This window comes from Labeo rohita, chromosome 23, assembly GCF_022985175.1.
Source record: "Labeo rohita strain BAU-BD-2019 chromosome 23, IGBB_LRoh.1.0, whole genome shotgun sequence".
In the NCBI taxonomy this organism is placed as follows: Eukaryota; Metazoa; Chordata; class Actinopteri; order Cypriniformes; family Cyprinidae; genus Labeo; species Labeo rohita.
Window position 1 is genome coordinate 31388313 of NC_066891.1, and position 16974 is coordinate 31405286.

The window sequence follows — 16974 nt, forward strand, 5'->3', positions numbered from 1 at the left end:
AAATGATTTTTGAAGTTGAGGGAGAAAATACGTTTGGAGTTTTTAACATACCCTAACTGTCTTGAGCCAGAATACACAGAGTTCAGGGAGAGAAAGACAAGACGAGCGTTTGACATTAAAAATAATTTAGATTGTATTATTTTTATGAGAATAACCAACCGTTACGCTAGATAAGACCCTTCTTCCTTGGCTGGGATCGTTTGAAGCTGCATTTAAACTACATTTTGGAAGTTCAAAATCAGGGCACCATATCAGTCCATTATATGGAGAAAAATGCAGAAATGTTTTCCTCAAAAAACATAATTTCTTTATAACTGAAGAAATAAAGACATGAACATCTTAGATGACAAGGAGTACATTATGTGTCAGTTTTTTTTCTGGAAGTGGACTTCTCTTTTAAGAGAATAGGTACAACCCTTTTGGACCATGCGCCTTGTGCCCTGACTGCTCTGACATGCTCTAAGTGCACCTGCACCATGCGCTTCAGATCGTTAAAATAGGGCCCAGTGAGTCATAATGTTTTATTAGTTTCTGTATACAAATTGTATATATGAAGGCGTGATCACATTTAACTTTGTATGGTAAATGTCTGGGGGTGTAATACAGGTGTCTCAATAAAAGGCTGCAGGAATGGGTGTGTGGTTTGAAAGTGTGTGCGTTGCGTAGTGCATTGCACTTTATTATTGACAATGAATAAATACAAACTCCAGATATTGGTGGTGAGTTTTGCATGGGTACACACCACTCATGTCTTCGTTAAATACCTTTATATATGACATTTTAGGCATTTTAGAAACAAAATGCCAAGTATGAAAAAAACCTGTCTTAATACTACTCTGTTGTATCATTGAGTGGTGTTGTGATACATTTCGTTCAGCAGTTAGCGGCTTGAAGTTTCTTGTTAGAGCAGCGAAGGCTGATCACATCTTGTGTAGCTCATCAATACAGCACGGCTTTTCTCTGCAGATGATCGATGGAGAGGCGTTCCTCCTCCTGACTCAAAATGATATTGTGAAGATCATGAATATTAAGCTCGGACCAGCGTTGAAGATTCACAATGCCATTTTAATGTTCAAGAGCACAGATGAAGGCCTGAAGTGACCAGTTCATCCTCAAACTCCTCATGCCGTAACGATCCATTCAGAATCCGACATCTATCACATGTTTGGTGTTTAACGTCTGAACCCACCAGAGAGAGAGAGAGAAATCCAAGACGAACTATATGACAGAGCAGCCTAGCTGAGCTTTGACGTTGCTTTATTTCAAAAGCGAAACGACACGTTCTGATAAAGAACAACTTGATCTGAAACCACCGTGCAGGATTTTTCAGACAGTGTTTTTTGTATCTGGAGTGCTAACTGAAATCTACATTTGTCCTCAGTATGTTATGGTGAAATCGGTGCACAGGAATATCAGGGCAGATTTCAGTTGATTGGTGCTACTGTACCCTTTATTAGATCCCTGATGATGTTTATGCACTTTACATGAGGAGCCTCTAGAGGGCGCTGCTCTCCTTTAGACAGTTCGCTTTCTGAGCCGACTCTGTCGATTGTTTGGGGACCATGAACAATATTTGCCCTCAGTAACAAAGTGCTCCTGACATTGTGGTGTTAAATGAGATTATAGTTTAAAAGAAAAAGAGCTATTTTGCCAAGATAGTTTCGATTGTCATATGAGTGTTGTTATTTTTCAACTGTATGAATGCAAACCCAGAGGGGTGAATAGTAGTAACTGAGATCAGGTTTTTAGGACATCTATGTTTCTCTCTCTGATGGGAAAATTTTAATAATGTACAGTTGAGTAACTGTGTCGTTCAGTTCATCAACATGAATAAATGTTTAATTCAAGTACCATAGTCTGGTGTCTGCTTGTGTTTAGTGCAGTTTGACAAACCCCTTCATATGTGAACTTGTGTAAAGAGAGAGCTTGTTGTGGAGAGCGGAGCAATAAAACGGGCATAAAAAGTAATAAATACTAAGATCACAACAACTGAACACCGCCCTGGCAACCACCCTTTTGGTGCATTTCCCAAAAGCATCTTCAGCAAACTATGATCACAAGTTGCGTCGTTTCCAACAGTTAGACATTTCTGTGTTTCCTGAAACGATTATTGATTCTCCCTAATTTTTTTCTTCTAAATTTCCAGTTTTTAAAAAATCTCATAATGTTTAGCTTTGAATATTCACAGTATAGAATTGCCATGTAAATGTCATGTAAAGTAATTTCTAATCTGTGCTTCTGAATTTGGGGACAAAAGCACCTCTCAGTCAGTTGTAAAAGCTATGAGATTATCATGTTAAGTTACTAAACACCAGTGTTAAGGAAAATTACTTTTTAAAGATAATGCATTACATTTTAGGGTGTTACACCTTTAAAAAGTAACTAATTGTGTTACTTTTTATGGAAAGTAATGCATTTTGTTACTTTTGCGTACATTTTTCCATCTGGCCTGCTTGCTTGTTTATTTTTAATGTAAAAGAAGATGTTTTAATGTTTATCTAAAGTCAGTAAATTGGGAATAAATAGATAAAGGATTTTTGTGTTATTTAACATAAGTAAGTATTGCAGGTTTGCGAATCTGAATCTGTTGCATGTTCACATTTAGCCTAGAACCTGGACTTCTGGACGATTTCTCTTAACATGGGGACAGGAAAGCTACCAGTCAATAAATGGGAAAACAAAGTAGTGTTACTTATTTGAAAAAAGTAACTCAGATATTTCCTTGCAAAATAAAAAGTTATCCATTACTAGTTACTTTAAAAAAATCTGATTACGTAACTCACATTACTTGTAATGTGTTTCCCCCAGCAATGCTAAACTGTATAATTGTATATTTCAAACCTGGAAGACTTTGACCATGTCATTACTGTGTTCATGTTTAATAATGTTTGTTCATGAGACGCAGGGATTCTCAAACTATTCTGACTGAAAGTATTCACTTGAAGTCGCCAAGATTTAAAGTTAATATTTCAACCATTTAACAACACATTCGCATGTACACAGTTCTTTGATGCTGGTTAATGGTCACATTAACATGCAGGTAAAAATAAATTATTTCAATGTAAACAAAACAAAACAAAAAAATCCTAATTTGACATTTTTATGATTTTATGACATTTATTGATTGATTTATTCATCAACTCATAAACCCCACTGTTTTTTTTTTTTCAATTACCCCAAGAAACCTTGAAATAATTTAATGTTTAAGGTGTCCCTATTATGGATTTTTGAAAATTACCTTTTCATGCAGTGTGTAACACAGCTAGTGAATGAAAACAACCAAGTTTACAAGGTTGAAATCTGAAAGTGCACCGTGTATAAAGTTATTGACTCTCAAAAGAAGTCTGCTCTGTCAAATCAATTAAACAAGTCATTTTTAAAACGAATCCCAAGCTGTTTCATGTTGACGTCAAAATGAAACATTAGCATATTTCCCGTCCACTTGTTGTGCACGCAGACCCGGGAAAACTTAACCGGCTAACAGCAATACCTGGGTCATCAGACCAATCACCGCAGATTAGCTTCACGCAAAGGAGGAAATTAATCGAGCGAATCGTTTAGGAGTCATTGAGCAAATAAGGTAAAAATAAATGCATATTATAAGGCAATGAACGTGTTTTTTTTTAATTTGCATGCATGTCCACCTGTTGTTGGGGACTTCCAAAACCAAAATATGAACCTTTCATAATCCATAAAAGGGCAACTTTAATGCATTTCATGATGTTGATAACACAGAATGGAATATATTTTATTTCTCTTTGTATTTTTTTTACAACAATAACCCATTAAAATCTATAAACAAGTTTATAAATAATCTAAAAGCAATCCGAAAGTAGTCATAATCAGTGTTTGGGAAAGTTACTTTTAAAATTAATGCATTACAATTACTGCGTTACTATCTAAAAAAGTAACAAATTACATTACTTAGTTACTTTTTATGGAAAGTAATGTGTTACGTTACTTTTGCATTACTTGTTTTTGAATCTGGGCTGGTTTGCTTGTAGGTTTTTAATATTAAAAAGTTATATTTGTGGCCCTTTCACACCAAAAGTGAAATGAATAAGCCTCAGGCTGAAGCAAAAGTAAGTGCAAATAGTGCAAAATGTTAGTTTAATGTTAGTCTAAAGTAATTTTTGGCTTCTTAGTATGATTGAATTGGATCATCAAAGGTCAGAAGCAAAAACATTGGTTAACAAAATAGGATTAAATACATAAAGGATGTTTGTGTTATTTAACATATTTAATTATTGCAGGTTTGCATCATATTCGCCTTTTCACTTACTCCTGATTTCTCTGAACACGGGGACAGGAGAGCAGTCAGTCAGTCTGTGGGAAAACAAAGTAACTGGCATTACTAATTTAAAAAAGTAACTCAGATATTTTCTTGAAAATTAAAAAGTAATGCTTTACTAGTTACTTGGGGAAGTAATCTGATTACATAACTCGCATTACTTGTAATGCATTACCCAACACTGAGTCATAATCAGTCATCTAAAAATAGAGAAGTTTAAAATAGCAAAGGTTTAAATATTAATATCATTCTGACAATTTATGAACATTTTTAACTTACAGGAACACATAAAAAGTCCTCAGAAGTCAGTTGTCATGTATAAACACTTTATCTAAATGAGGGCATATATTACACTTCAGTATTTATAAGCGACTAATAAATACCGACCCAAATCCACACCCAGCTCTGCGTTTCCAAAATAAAAACAAAATATTATTTTGGCCTGTTTATTTATGTATCATTTTTACAAAAGGAAGTGTCCCAGCGTGGAAGTCTTGCCAGATTTAACCATTTCTGGGGACACATTTGTCTTCAAAACAGAGCGAAGTCTTTACACACACACGCACACACGCACACTGTTGTTTTGCATACGGTGCGTCCCTCTGACTCACACACACAAACACACGCTCTCATATCTCTCATGCACACATGGGTTGATCATTCACCCGGGCCTTCAGCCAAAGCAGCTGCGTAACAAGACGTTTCTGAGACGCGCAGAAAATGATGCACTTTAACAACACTTTACCAGCAAAACTTCATCAACTATATATTTAACCCTGACTCCAAACTGACAGGTAAGTTGTTTTTCACAACCGTTTCATTTTTAACAACTTCTTTTAAACGCATGTTGTGTCTGCATCTGTTATGACATTGTGTTTACACTCTATATGCTTGTTTTTGTTGTTGTTTTATTAGCAACTATAAAATGTGAACTACTTGGCAGTTGACACATGAATCTCCTTCCAGCAGAATTATTCATATATAAGCTATTATTTGTATGTATTTGTTTATTAAGGGGCATAATTAACTCATCCAGTAAACAGATGGTGTTGAATACACAAATAGCATAATGATTATGATTATCACGCTCCTCCACTGTGTCTACCAAGCAAACAACACATTTATTCGATCCTGAACACACTAAATACTACAGGTAACCTTTAGGAAACAGTGTTTTGCAGGAAAATTTCAAAGCTGTATTTACCGTGTAAACTTGTTCGTGCTGAGTTACCAAACGTCCTTCATGGGTCTGTTGTGTCACAAAAACCAGAAGATCCAGTTTCTGAGCGGCACATCTACAGACAGACCAGCATAAGAGCTCAGTGCTGGCGGACACTTCGAATCTTCACATCTGACTTACATTCAGGACACGAGCTGCTGTGAAAAACAAGGCAAATACACAATGGCTCATTTCAATCCAGTAAGAACTTTAATTCTTCATTGTTTCAGCTTGAGGTTGCAGATTAGCCAAACTTTGCTTGTATTTGTATGTTTAATATATTTCACTGTCCTGTCCAGTCATTACCGTCTCCATCAGACGAGGTCAATCTGGGTGTGTCTGTCAATCCTCAGTAAGATCACGCTTTTATTAGTCCTTTGTCAAAAGAATCTTGTAAACCTTTACAAGATTTATGTACAAAGACAGTGAACTGTGATGCAGTGGCTGTTATATATTTGCACTAGACTTTTCATTTGTCTTGTTTTGTGTGCTTCAGTGCCAAACCCACTGACTTTGACTTTCTGGCTGTGATTGGTAAAGGAACATTTGGGAAGGTGAGACGCATCTGATGCCACTATCTGATTAACTGTGCACCATATGACTTCACAAATCATTAACGCTTCAGAAGGAAGTCTACTAAGGTTACCTTGATGGGAAAAAAATGCCTTTTTCTTTGGAATTGTTTTTTGAAGGCATATGTGACCTACAAGCAAAAATGCAGAAATGCTGTTTTATCCCAAACAATATGTGAGATATCATGTTGATTGCAGGTGCTTTTAGCAAAACTGAAAGCGGACGGAAAATTCTACGCGGTGAAAGTTTTGCAAAAGAAGGTTATATTGAAGAAAAAAGAGGTTGGTGTTTATCTAATGAGTGCGTGTGTGTTTTAATATGCAACCAGCTTGTTTTTCCATACAAACAGCCCTTGAGAGAGTACAGTGTTACATATGAAAGATCAAAACACCTCAAAGCTCTGATAATGATAGAATCTAATCTAATCTGAGATTCACTCTGTCCTTTGTACCATGGCAATCTGTTACACTGCTTGTTGGCCAAAAGATAGGTTTTTGATTTACTACAGTAGTTTGTAGCAGTAACTAATATTTACTGCATGTTTTGATGTCGGAACATAATTGCTGAAAATGATCCCAGTGTGTTAATACGCAAGCGTTGTGCATGTTGCTTGCAGAATTTCATTGTATAATCTCTTCAAGCTCCTCTTGAAACTGTAGCATTGTCACTTGTCTTATGCCCTGTCCTGGATGGTGTCAGCTCATATCTGTATTCTCTTGTTCACCTCCGTCAATGCTGCGTTTGTGTGCAACAGCAAAAGAATATAATGGCAGAGAGGAACGTGCTACTCAAGAGTCTGAAACACCCCTTTCTGGTCGGCCTGCACTACTCCTTTCAGACCCCTGAGAAGCTGTATTTTGTCCTGGATTACGTCAACGGTGGAGAGGTATGGGAAGAAAGCATCACATGAATACAACAGGCATTTTCATAAGAAGTCAAACAGTTTCAAAAACCACTGCAACTGGAAATTTCAGTTCAGTTGCGTACAAATGATCAGATTATCAGGGGAAAAAAATGCGGAACGAAGACTTGGGTTTGTGTGTCAGCAATGTCGGATGTGGGCATGACAAATCAAAATGCAGGCAGATGAATGTGAGGCTGCAGGAATGGGTTTAAGTGGACTAAAAGATTGGAGACACCAGAGAGAAGTCACACTAAAATTAGTAACAAACATGCACTTTAAGGTAGGGTGACTGTGATTTAATTTTGACTTTAAAAATGAATTTCTTTTCAAGAAAAAAAAAATCTCACTTGGGGGGTGACAAGCTTTTTTTATACTTCTTTTTTATACTTCTGTTCAGCAAGGATGCATTGACAACAGGTTACAGTAAATACATCTGTAGTGTTACAAAAGATTTGTATTTCAAATAAATGCTAAATGCTTCTTTTGCACTTTCGATTTATTAAAGAATCCACTAAATAAATATAAATAAATAGCACAAATGTTTGCGCAGCAAATCAGAATGATTTCTGAAGGATCATGTGACACTAAAGACTGGCGTAATGCTGCAGAAAAATCAGCTTTGATCACAGAAATAAATTACATTTTTAAAATAAAAATAGTTGTTGTTTTTTTTAATAGTATTAAAAATAATATTAAAATTTGTAATAATATTTCGCAGTATTACTGATTATTATTATTCAGGATTACACAGTATTTACTGTTTTACTTTTCATCAAATAAATGCAGCATTGGTGAGCAGAAGAGACTTCTTTAAACCCATCTAAAAAAATGCTTTTAAACCATATATATGTGTGTATTTGTCAAGTACACTTAATAATATATTACTCATACTGAAGTACTGTTAAACATGTATGTCCACATGATCGACTACAGCTGAATAATACTAAAGGGTTTTTGATCAAGAACTACAAACAGCTGATATTTGTGCTGAGAAATAGGATTTAGCACAGCACTATTAATGATGATACTTCTGCTTATACATTCATGTTGTTTTATCCTTGTTTACAGACGTAAACTCAGATTAAGTTGTGTATCAGCTCACACAAGCAGCTTTAAACAGCTTCTTACATTGTACTTGGTCGGAAACAAGCAGCACAATCCACTGAATGTGTTGAAACAGCTCTGAATGGTCCTTTCTTCCCCCTCCAGTTATTTTATCACCTGCAGAGGGAGCGGTGTTTCTCAGAGGTTCGAGCTCGCTTCTACGCGGCTGAGGTGGCCAGTGCCATCGGCTACCTTCACTCTCTCAATATAGTTTACAGGTCAGTAACTGCAACGCTTTCCTGTCTCATCACAGCTGGCCTGATCTCACTCCTGTATCTTCATGTTCCCATCTAGAGATCTCAAGCCAGAAAACATCCTGTTAGACCACCAGGTAAAACAGCTATTTAAGACTCATATAGCGTGTCTAATAACACTAATAAATGCATTTTGATAGTGTATATCATTTTGTTTCTGATGTCCTGCAGGGGCATGTGGTGTTAACAGATTTTGGCTTGTGTAAAGAAGGCATAGAACCAGAAGGAACCACCACAACCTTCTGCGGCACTCCAGAGGTACGAATCTTGATTTGACCTATTCATCTTAAGTCAAGAAAATTTGCTTTTCACAATATACAGTTACAAAGCAGCTTTACAGAAAATCAAATGATGTTAATGTTTATAATATTTTAATATTTTCATCTCTCGCATGCAGCCAATAAGAGCTGGGCAATATTTATGGTTTACATTTTCCAAAAATCCAAGAACATTAAAAACATTAACGAATTTAACAGACTCTTTGATCTGACTTACATTGCATTCATGGTACACATTTTATCAGTTTTTGCTATGTCTGGGAATTGATCCTATGATCCTGGCAATCTCACACAATGCTCTACTGTTGAGCTACAATAAAATGCCTATGCGAATATAGTTGGACACGTTTACAGTATCCAACCTTATATAAAAAGTGAAGTGATAATACAGTCACATTTGGCAAAAAAAAAGAAAAAATTATATATATATATACATGTACACTACCGTTCAAAAGTTTGGGGTCAGTAAGACTTGTAATAGTCTTTAAAGAAGTCTCTTATGCTCATCAAGGCTGCATTTATTTGATAAAAAATATAGAAAAAAAAAAATATTGCAATGTAATATTGCAAAATGTTTTTACAATATAAAATAATGTTTTTTATTTTAACATACTTTAAAATAGAATTTATTCCTGTGATGAAAAGCTGAATTTTTATCAGCTGTTACTCCAGTCTTAAGTGTCACATGATCCTTCAGAAATCATTCTAATATGCGGATTTATTATTAGAATGATCAGTGTTGGATAATATCAACAGTTGTGCTGCCAAATATTTTTTGGAACCTGTGATTTTTTTTTTCAGGATTCTTTCATGAATAACAAGTTTAAAAAGTACAGTGTTTATTCAAAATATAAATATTTTATAACAATGTAAATTATTTATTATTAACTTTTAATAAACTTTTAATTATTAACTTAATACATCCTTGGTGAATAAAAGTATTAATTTCTTAAAAAAAAAAAGAAAGAAACAATAAAAATGTACTGACCCCAAACTTTTGAATGGTAGTGTATATATATATATATATATATATAAAGAACACACACACAGTTGAGATTCACTATATAGTAGTGTATAACAGGGTTAAAGGCACACCTTAAGAAAAAATGTGCTGTTCACTCTACCTAAAATGTATAATTGCAAAAACTTTGGAGCAACATTTTATAGAGCAACAGATTTTGTGTGACAATAAATCAAAAGTCGTTTATTTTGTTTTAAAATCTTATTAATGTATGAGGTGGCAACAGGGGCCTTTCACCCCACACACGGGGTAAAAGGCTCACAGTCTTGATATAAATACTTTAGCTAAAATTATGTTTTTTTAAAGTGGTCATCGGATGCTAAGTTCACTTTTACATGTTGTTTGAACATTAATGTGTGTTGTCAGTGTATGTACAAATCTACCCTATAATGATAAAAATCCATGCAGTGGTTTTTAATTCATCTGTACAAATAATATCCCCTTTTCAAATCGAGTCATTCTCAGATGTCCGTCGTTGTGGCGTCACACCAACAGAGGCCGCTCCCACGATAGTTGATTGACATGAGCTCTTACCTCAGATCATCTGTAACAGTCGACCTCCATTGTTTTGATGCCGGAGCAGGGATGTAAATTGTACAAGAATATCTCTGATTGAGCGATTGAGGTGTTGTGTTGCTGGATGTAATAATGAACATAGTGGTCATCATTTACTCCCGACATCTGAGCCGCTGAAGATGCAGTGGATTACATTTGTTTGTGAAGGGAATGTGCCTCCCGATCTACATATATCCGTCTATGTTCACGCGAATCACTGGTGATTCAGCTTCACTTACAGCAGAAGTGAGAATAAGGGGTTTTTTATGAATCTTTGTGATCGCATTTCCTAATAATGTTATGGAAAATGGGCATCCGATGACCGCTTTAATAATGTCTAAGTTAATACTTGTTCAAATCAACCACTTTAGCAAAGTTTGTACTATTTTCTGCTTATTTTGAAAAATAAAAAAACTAATTTTTGTTTAATAAACATATTGTCATTAAAATGTTAATAAAAATATATATATTTTAAAGTGCAGAAACAAAATCATTTTAAAATGTAAAGATCCTGAAAGCATTGAAGGAGATCCAAAAATAATTGAATATAGATGTACAGTAGTTTTTAAATATGTTTTTAAACATGTTTTTAGATATGATGATTTCATTCTAAACATGGTGATTATCTCTAAGATGGACACCCAACGTAATATATGATATTTACCATCTGAATCTAACCATGTCATGTCAGCAAATGGAAAAGTCAGCCATCTATTAATTATCATGTTAATTATCATGTGCTTTTTACCCCAAATACAATACTTTTACATATTCTTTTGTTATTTAAAAACTGTTGCTTTAATTATAACAAAACTGAAAATCATTAAGACATTTGTTCTCATTTGCTACTTAAATCTACAACATTTTAAAAAAGTAAATCAAGTAAGCACAGAATCAACTTTGCGCTGCTGCCCGCGTTAAGGATCAGACAAATTTGCATGTGTATCTTGAAAAGCAAATGTTTTGGAAAGTGCTATGCCACTTTTTTGTGCCATCTAGTGGTTTAGAGGAAAATAATATCAAAGGTGCTTTTTACCTCGGGACGCTTTTTACCTTTAGCCCCGTTGTACCCTATATATTATTTTTTTGTTTTTGTGTTTTGAGTGTATGTATGCAGGTAAATTTGGGTATAATGTAATCTAACTTTATATAGAGATATATGCAATAAAACAGATATAGCCTTTATTGCCCTAATAGTATACCTTTTAGTCAGAGAAATATCTGCACAGCTATCTTTAAAGGAGAAGTCCAGAACAAAAATTTACAGATAATGTACTCACCCCCTTGTCATCCAAGATGTTCATGTCTTTCTTTCTTCAGTCGTAAAGAAATTGTTTTTTGAGGGAAACATTTCAGCATTTTTCTCCATATAATGGACTGATATGGTGCCCCGATCTTGAACTTCCAAAATGCAGTTTAAATGCAGCTTCAAACGATCCTAAATGTGGTTGTAAACGATCCCAGCTGAGAAAGAAGGGTCTTATCTAGTGAAACGATCGGTTATTTTCATAAAACTAATACAATTTAAATACTTTTTAATGTCAAACACTCGTCTTGTCTTTCTCTCCCTGAACTCTGTGTATTCTGACTCAAGACAGTTAGTGTATGTCGAAAAACTCCAATCGTATTTTCTCCCTCAGCTTCAAACATCATATCAAAATCATCCTACATCGCTGCAGAAGTACCGACCCAGTCTGTGCAAAGTGAACATGCAAAGAAGATCAAACACCCTTAACAAAAAAGGTAAAACAGCGATACAGGACGATTTTGAAGTTGAGGGAGAACATGAGATGGGAGTTTTTTGACATACACTAACTGTCATGAACCGGAACAAAAACAGTCCAGGCAGAGTGAGACAAGACGAGCATTTGACATTAAAAAGTATTTAAATTGTGTTATTTTTATAAAAATAACTGATTGTTACGCTAGACAAGACGCTTCTTCCTTGGCTGGGATAGTTTACAACCTCATTTGTGATTGTTTGATGTCACATTTAAACTGCATTTTGGAAGTTCAGAATCGGGGCACCATATCAGTCCATTATATGGAGAAAAATGCTGAAATGTTTTCCTCAAAAAACTTAATTTCTTTATGACTGAAGAAAGAAAGACATGAACATCTTGGATGACAAGGGGGTGAGTACATTATCCGTAAATTTTCGTTCTGGAAGTGGACTTCTCCTTTAATGTGTCTGGCTTTCATTAGCTTCTAGCTATTTTTAGCTGTACAAAACAGCTCATTTTGCTGCTTGATATTGTAAACTGGTGTGTCTTACCATATTATTTTAATGTATTTCTTAATCATGAACACACTGGTTTGTAGTGCAGACAGTTTTACCGTTTACTGCACTTTATGTCCCTACAGCAGGCATGGGCAAACTTGGTTCTGGAGGGCCATTGTCCTGCAGAATATAGCTCCAACCTTGATCAAACACACCTGAGTGTCTTCATTAAACACACATCAGTGTCTACCAGAAGGCTACAGACAGGTGAGTTTTATCAGGGTTGGAGCTAAACTCTTCAGGACACCAGCCCTCCAGGACTGAGTTCATGGGCACTGCCCATGCCTGCTCTACAGCAACTAATGAACCGGACGTCTCGCACATTCACAGAAAACTTACTTTTGCATTGAAAAATAAGGTGGATAGCATTGCTGTTCAAGAGTTTTTTAACTAGTGAAGTGGATTTGATTGTTGTAGAGTTAACAAAAGTTATCATGTGTATTGTAATGTTTGACGCAGATGTTGTAATAAATGTCAGAAGACAGTGGTTCATTCATAAATTCTTAAGATCATAAATTCTTAAGATCTTCATGCTGTGAAAAGCAATCCAGAAGACGAACGCAGCACTGAGAAAGGGGTGGAGCTACATAAGATCTATACTAGTGTGCTGTGTGGATGTGGATAAAGCTGGACATACTGAACTTTTATATCCAACTTTTATATAAAAAGCTGGGCCATAATATAGTTACATTTTTGTGATGAAATAAAATTGCTATATAGTATGTGGGCCATTCTACAGAACTGGTGCAAACTGCATTTAACCCTGCATGAAACCCACAAAAAATATTTAAAAATCAGTAAGCCTAATTTATATATAATAATCATTTAATGGGTACTTTCTATTGGGAGGTGGCTGTCCCAAACCCTAACCCCTAAATTTTAACGTATGAAAATGATATTGAAATTTTGAATTTGTCTATTTTATTCCGTTTAATATGTTTTTGAATTTGTAAATATTTATTTTATATTTTTTTTGTAAATTATGAAACTTTATGTTAATTTTTTTGTTTACATAAAGTTTCATAATTTACAAAAAAAAAATGTGTTTCACATTTTCATATCATTACCAAAACATGTTTTAGTCCACTGGCTGAGACACTGGCTGACATTGGTTTGTAACTTTAAAGAATGTCACTACTGAACACCATTTTTCTATAATTAAACATGTTATTGCATAACATTTAGTTTTTATGTGTTTACAACTGTTTAGAACTGAGCTAACCATGTGCTGACTAGCATCTTTGAGCTAGCTTTAAAAGTATCTAAAATTGTCACTACCGAAACAATTGAAAGTCATGACCGAAAGATTTGGTAGTTTAATAGTGACATCTTTGTTTTTTTTAGTGTTATCCCATAAAATTGTCACTGTCGTAACAGTCATTGTTTCATTAGTGACAAAAGGGAACACATAGTCCTTTATGTAGGGGAAATAAACTAAATTTTAGTACAGTTATGCAATTTTTTTGTATTTTAGTGTGGTTTTAATATGTGAGTTAAAATTCTGTAATGAACAATACTAATACTGTCACTACCGAAAATGTGCTGTCACAGCCAAAACATGGGATGTTTTGTCAAAGATAAAGGAAAAATGAATTATCAACTGAGATGTTATGATAGTTTGGTTCAATGTATATTCAAACGAATTAATCCTTAAGCCTGAAATCAGTTTGATAAGACAGCAGAAAATATATTTACAAGGTAGGTTGATATAAAATTCTTATTAAATTATATATAACCGTGTTTCAGTAGTGACAAATTTGGGGAGAGGACATATATTCCTTAACTTTCTGAAAATATGAGAATTAACTGCATAATTACTATTTAACTACTATTTGCATACATACAATGCACACTTTTTTCAAGTTGGTTCCAATTCTGACTTTGCGCCAATTATGTAGAATGGCCTATATATAGCTTTACGTGAGTGTACTGTATGTACATAGGTCGAGTAGGATGTACTGTTAATATATTACTAGGAGATAATGTAGTTTACATTTTTCGATGATACAAGAGATTACAGCAGTTGGGATTTGTTTTATAGTACATGCTGCTTACCGTGAGTGTATTGCATGTATCCGGCGTGACAAAGTCATGTGATTTTCTCTCACTCGTAGTATCTGGCACCTGAGATCCTACGAAAGGAGCCGTATGACCGCACTGTGGACTGGTGGTGTCTTGGAGCTGTGCTCTATGAGATGCTTTACAGCTTAGTAAGTTCACTGTCCGCTCTCAATACTTCAATTTTCTTAGCCCAAACGTATATGCTGTATAATCGCATTTCTTTTTGGATGACTGCGACAAACAGCCGCCGTTCTACAGCCGCGACGTGTCTGAGATGTACGACGCCATCTTGCATAAACCACTGCACCTGCCGCCTGGAAAGTCGGAGGCCTCGTGTCTCCTGCTCTACGGGCTCCTGCAGAAAGATCAGCATCGCCGATTAGGAGCCATTGCTGATTTTGTGAGTGACCCTCTGAATGTCTTTGACATTGTGAAACCAGGCCAAGCGTCACTGTTAATGTGTCAACTGTTGTGGTTTTGCAGTTGGAGATTAAAAATCATGCGTTCTTTGCCCCCATAAACTGGGACGACCTCTACCACAAGAGAATCACTCCTCCATATAACCCAAATGTGGTAGGTTCCTACAAACTCCCTACGGGCCTTTGGTGATTATCGGGAAGCAATTACAAAGATTATTACTTTATGTGCACGTTCGTTTCTGGTCCATCTGACAGTGTTAGACTGAAGGCGATTTGTGTTTGGCTTGTTTCTCCAGAGAGGCCCTGCAGACCTTCAGCACATTGACCCAGAGTTCACCAGAGAGATGGTGCCCAACTCTGTGGGCCGCACTCCAGATCTCACCCCCAGCCTCGCCACCAGCAGCTCCAACGCCTTCAACGGCTTCTCATACATCTCTGGAGAAGACGGATTCCTCTGAGGCCTGCTGACCGACGAAGGCTTCTCTCACCTTCAGGTCACTGATCACAAGGTGTTTCAGGGCACTGGAAAAACACTGGACTGTAATGAGGGTAAAAAACTGTGAAACAGGAAACGCAACTGTGAGATGACGAGTTTGTGCTTATTTTGCATTCATAAAAACGTAAGATATTTCAACAGTTTGCACATATTTTCGTTGTGTAAGACTTTGCAGGAGACGGAGTTGTTGATTGCACCACTGGAGAAGCAGCTATTGTTGCAAAATCTGTAAAAGTCTAGATTTCTGATTTTGCTGGTCTCTTGGGGATCGGGGATCTGCGTGCCTTGCTCTTGGCAACATCCTCATCTAATGTTCTATATCTAATTACTGAAAAGCATGAAAAAATGACACCTTTGCTTTGTAACATTTTGTAACGTCCTGTAATGCAATGCTCTTCTGTCATTAAAAAGATGTCACAATCAAATCTATACTATGTATGATCCATAAATGTGAAGATCATTTGACTGTGCTTTATGAAATCATGTATTAATGTTAAAAAAGTCTTCAGAAATGTGTACTGCCACTCATATATATACAGTATGTTTTTTTCTCTCTGATTGTGGCCATACAGCTCATAATGTTACGTTTTTGTTTAAGGTTTAGTAAAATCTTTGCTAAAGTTTCCATTAATCTGTGTGATATGTGAAGAATTGACTGTGAAAAGATGTGCTGAGAGATTTTACTTCATTTTCCTCTGATGTGGCATTTTTTGTTTCCATATGACAAAGCAGCACTGAATTCATGCATTACGTTCATGCACTGTTCATTTATTTTGACTTCACCAGTAAGCAGATGAGCATCTTCATCCATTACCGTGGCAACATTTATAACATTGTTAACTGCTGTTAAAAATGAACCAATTTATGATTTAAAAATGAACTGTTGACAAGAATTTCATTTTGACTTTATAATTACTCTAAACTACTATTAGATAAGTTAGAATTAGTTTTGCCCCTTAACCAAAAGGTCAAACTTGTTAAATTCAGGTGACTGTAGATAAGCTCAGTTGGTGAAGAAGAAAACAGTTCAGCGCCATCTAGAGCAGAATTAAATACACATTACATTTTTTACATTTAAACTTTGTGTTCAAGCAGTAACTTAAAGCTCAAATTAAAAAGTTGCTTAATTTGTACAGAGCATTTAAAGCTTCTTTGTATATCCCATAGAGCATTTATTACAGACAACACTGCCACCAATATGTGACCCTGGACCAAAAAAACAGTCTTAAGTAGCATGGGTATATTTTTAGCAATAGCCAACAATACCAAAAATCATTAGGATATTAGGTAAAGATCATGTTCCATTAAGATATTTTGTAAATATATTAAAACTTTTTTTTTTTTATTTGTAATATGCAACATCATTTGGAAACTTTAAAGGCGATTTTCTCAGTATTTTGATTTTTTTTGCACTCAGATTTCAGATTTTCAAATAGTTGTATCTCGGCCAAATACTGTCCTATCCTAACAAATTATACATCAACAGAAAACGTATTTATTTAGATTTTAGATGATTTA

General features: G+C 35.3%; 2 protein-coding genes across 9 annotated transcripts in view; both read left to right on the forward strand.

Moving 5' to 3' along the window:
- l3mbtl1 (L3MBTL histone methyl-lysine binding protein 1) overlaps positions 1-1847 on the forward strand; it is a 28302-nt gene extending 26455 nt beyond the window's left edge. For all 7 annotated transcript variants that reach the window (XM_051096192.1, XM_051096187.1, XM_051096191.1 and 4 more), the window contains one exon: positions 967-1847. In XM_051096192.1, coding sequence (XP_050952149.1) covers positions 967-1101 — 135 coding nt within the window. In that variant the 3' untranslated portion in view covers positions 1102-1847. The remainder of the gene's footprint in view (positions 1-966) is intronic.
- Positions 1848-4903: 3056 nt separating this feature from the next.
- Positions 4904-16087, forward strand: sgk2a (serum/glucocorticoid regulated kinase 2a). Of its 2 annotated transcripts, none has more exons than XM_051096195.1 (13): positions 4904-5085; positions 5463-5711; positions 5810-5862; positions 6007-6064; positions 6281-6364; positions 6838-6969; positions 8197-8309; positions 8386-8422; positions 8517-8603; positions 14595-14690; positions 14786-14941; positions 15025-15114; positions 15257-16087. In XM_051096195.1, the coding sequence occupies exons 2-13, from the start codon at positions 5694-5696 to the stop codon at positions 15416-15418; spliced, it is 1086 nt and encodes a 361-aa protein (XP_050952152.1). In that variant the 5' UTR covers positions 4904-5085; positions 5463-5693; the 3' UTR covers positions 15419-16087. The 2 variants fall into 2 exon arrangements, with proteins under 2 accessions (XP_050952152.1, XP_050952150.1); XM_051096193.1 differs by having other exon boundaries at positions 5562-5711.
- Positions 16088-16974: the final 887 nt, after the last annotated feature.

Coding starts and splice junctions, on each gene's coding strand:
- sgk2a (XM_051096195.1), top strand. Junction 6,065..6,280: donor GTAAAGGAACATTTGGGAAG/GTGAGACGCATC, acceptor TGTTGATTGCAG/GTGCTTTTAGCAAAACTGAA. Junction 6,970..8,196: donor ATTACGTCAACGGTGGAGAG/GTATGGGAAGAA, acceptor TTCCCCCTCCAG/TTATTTTATCACCTGCAGAG.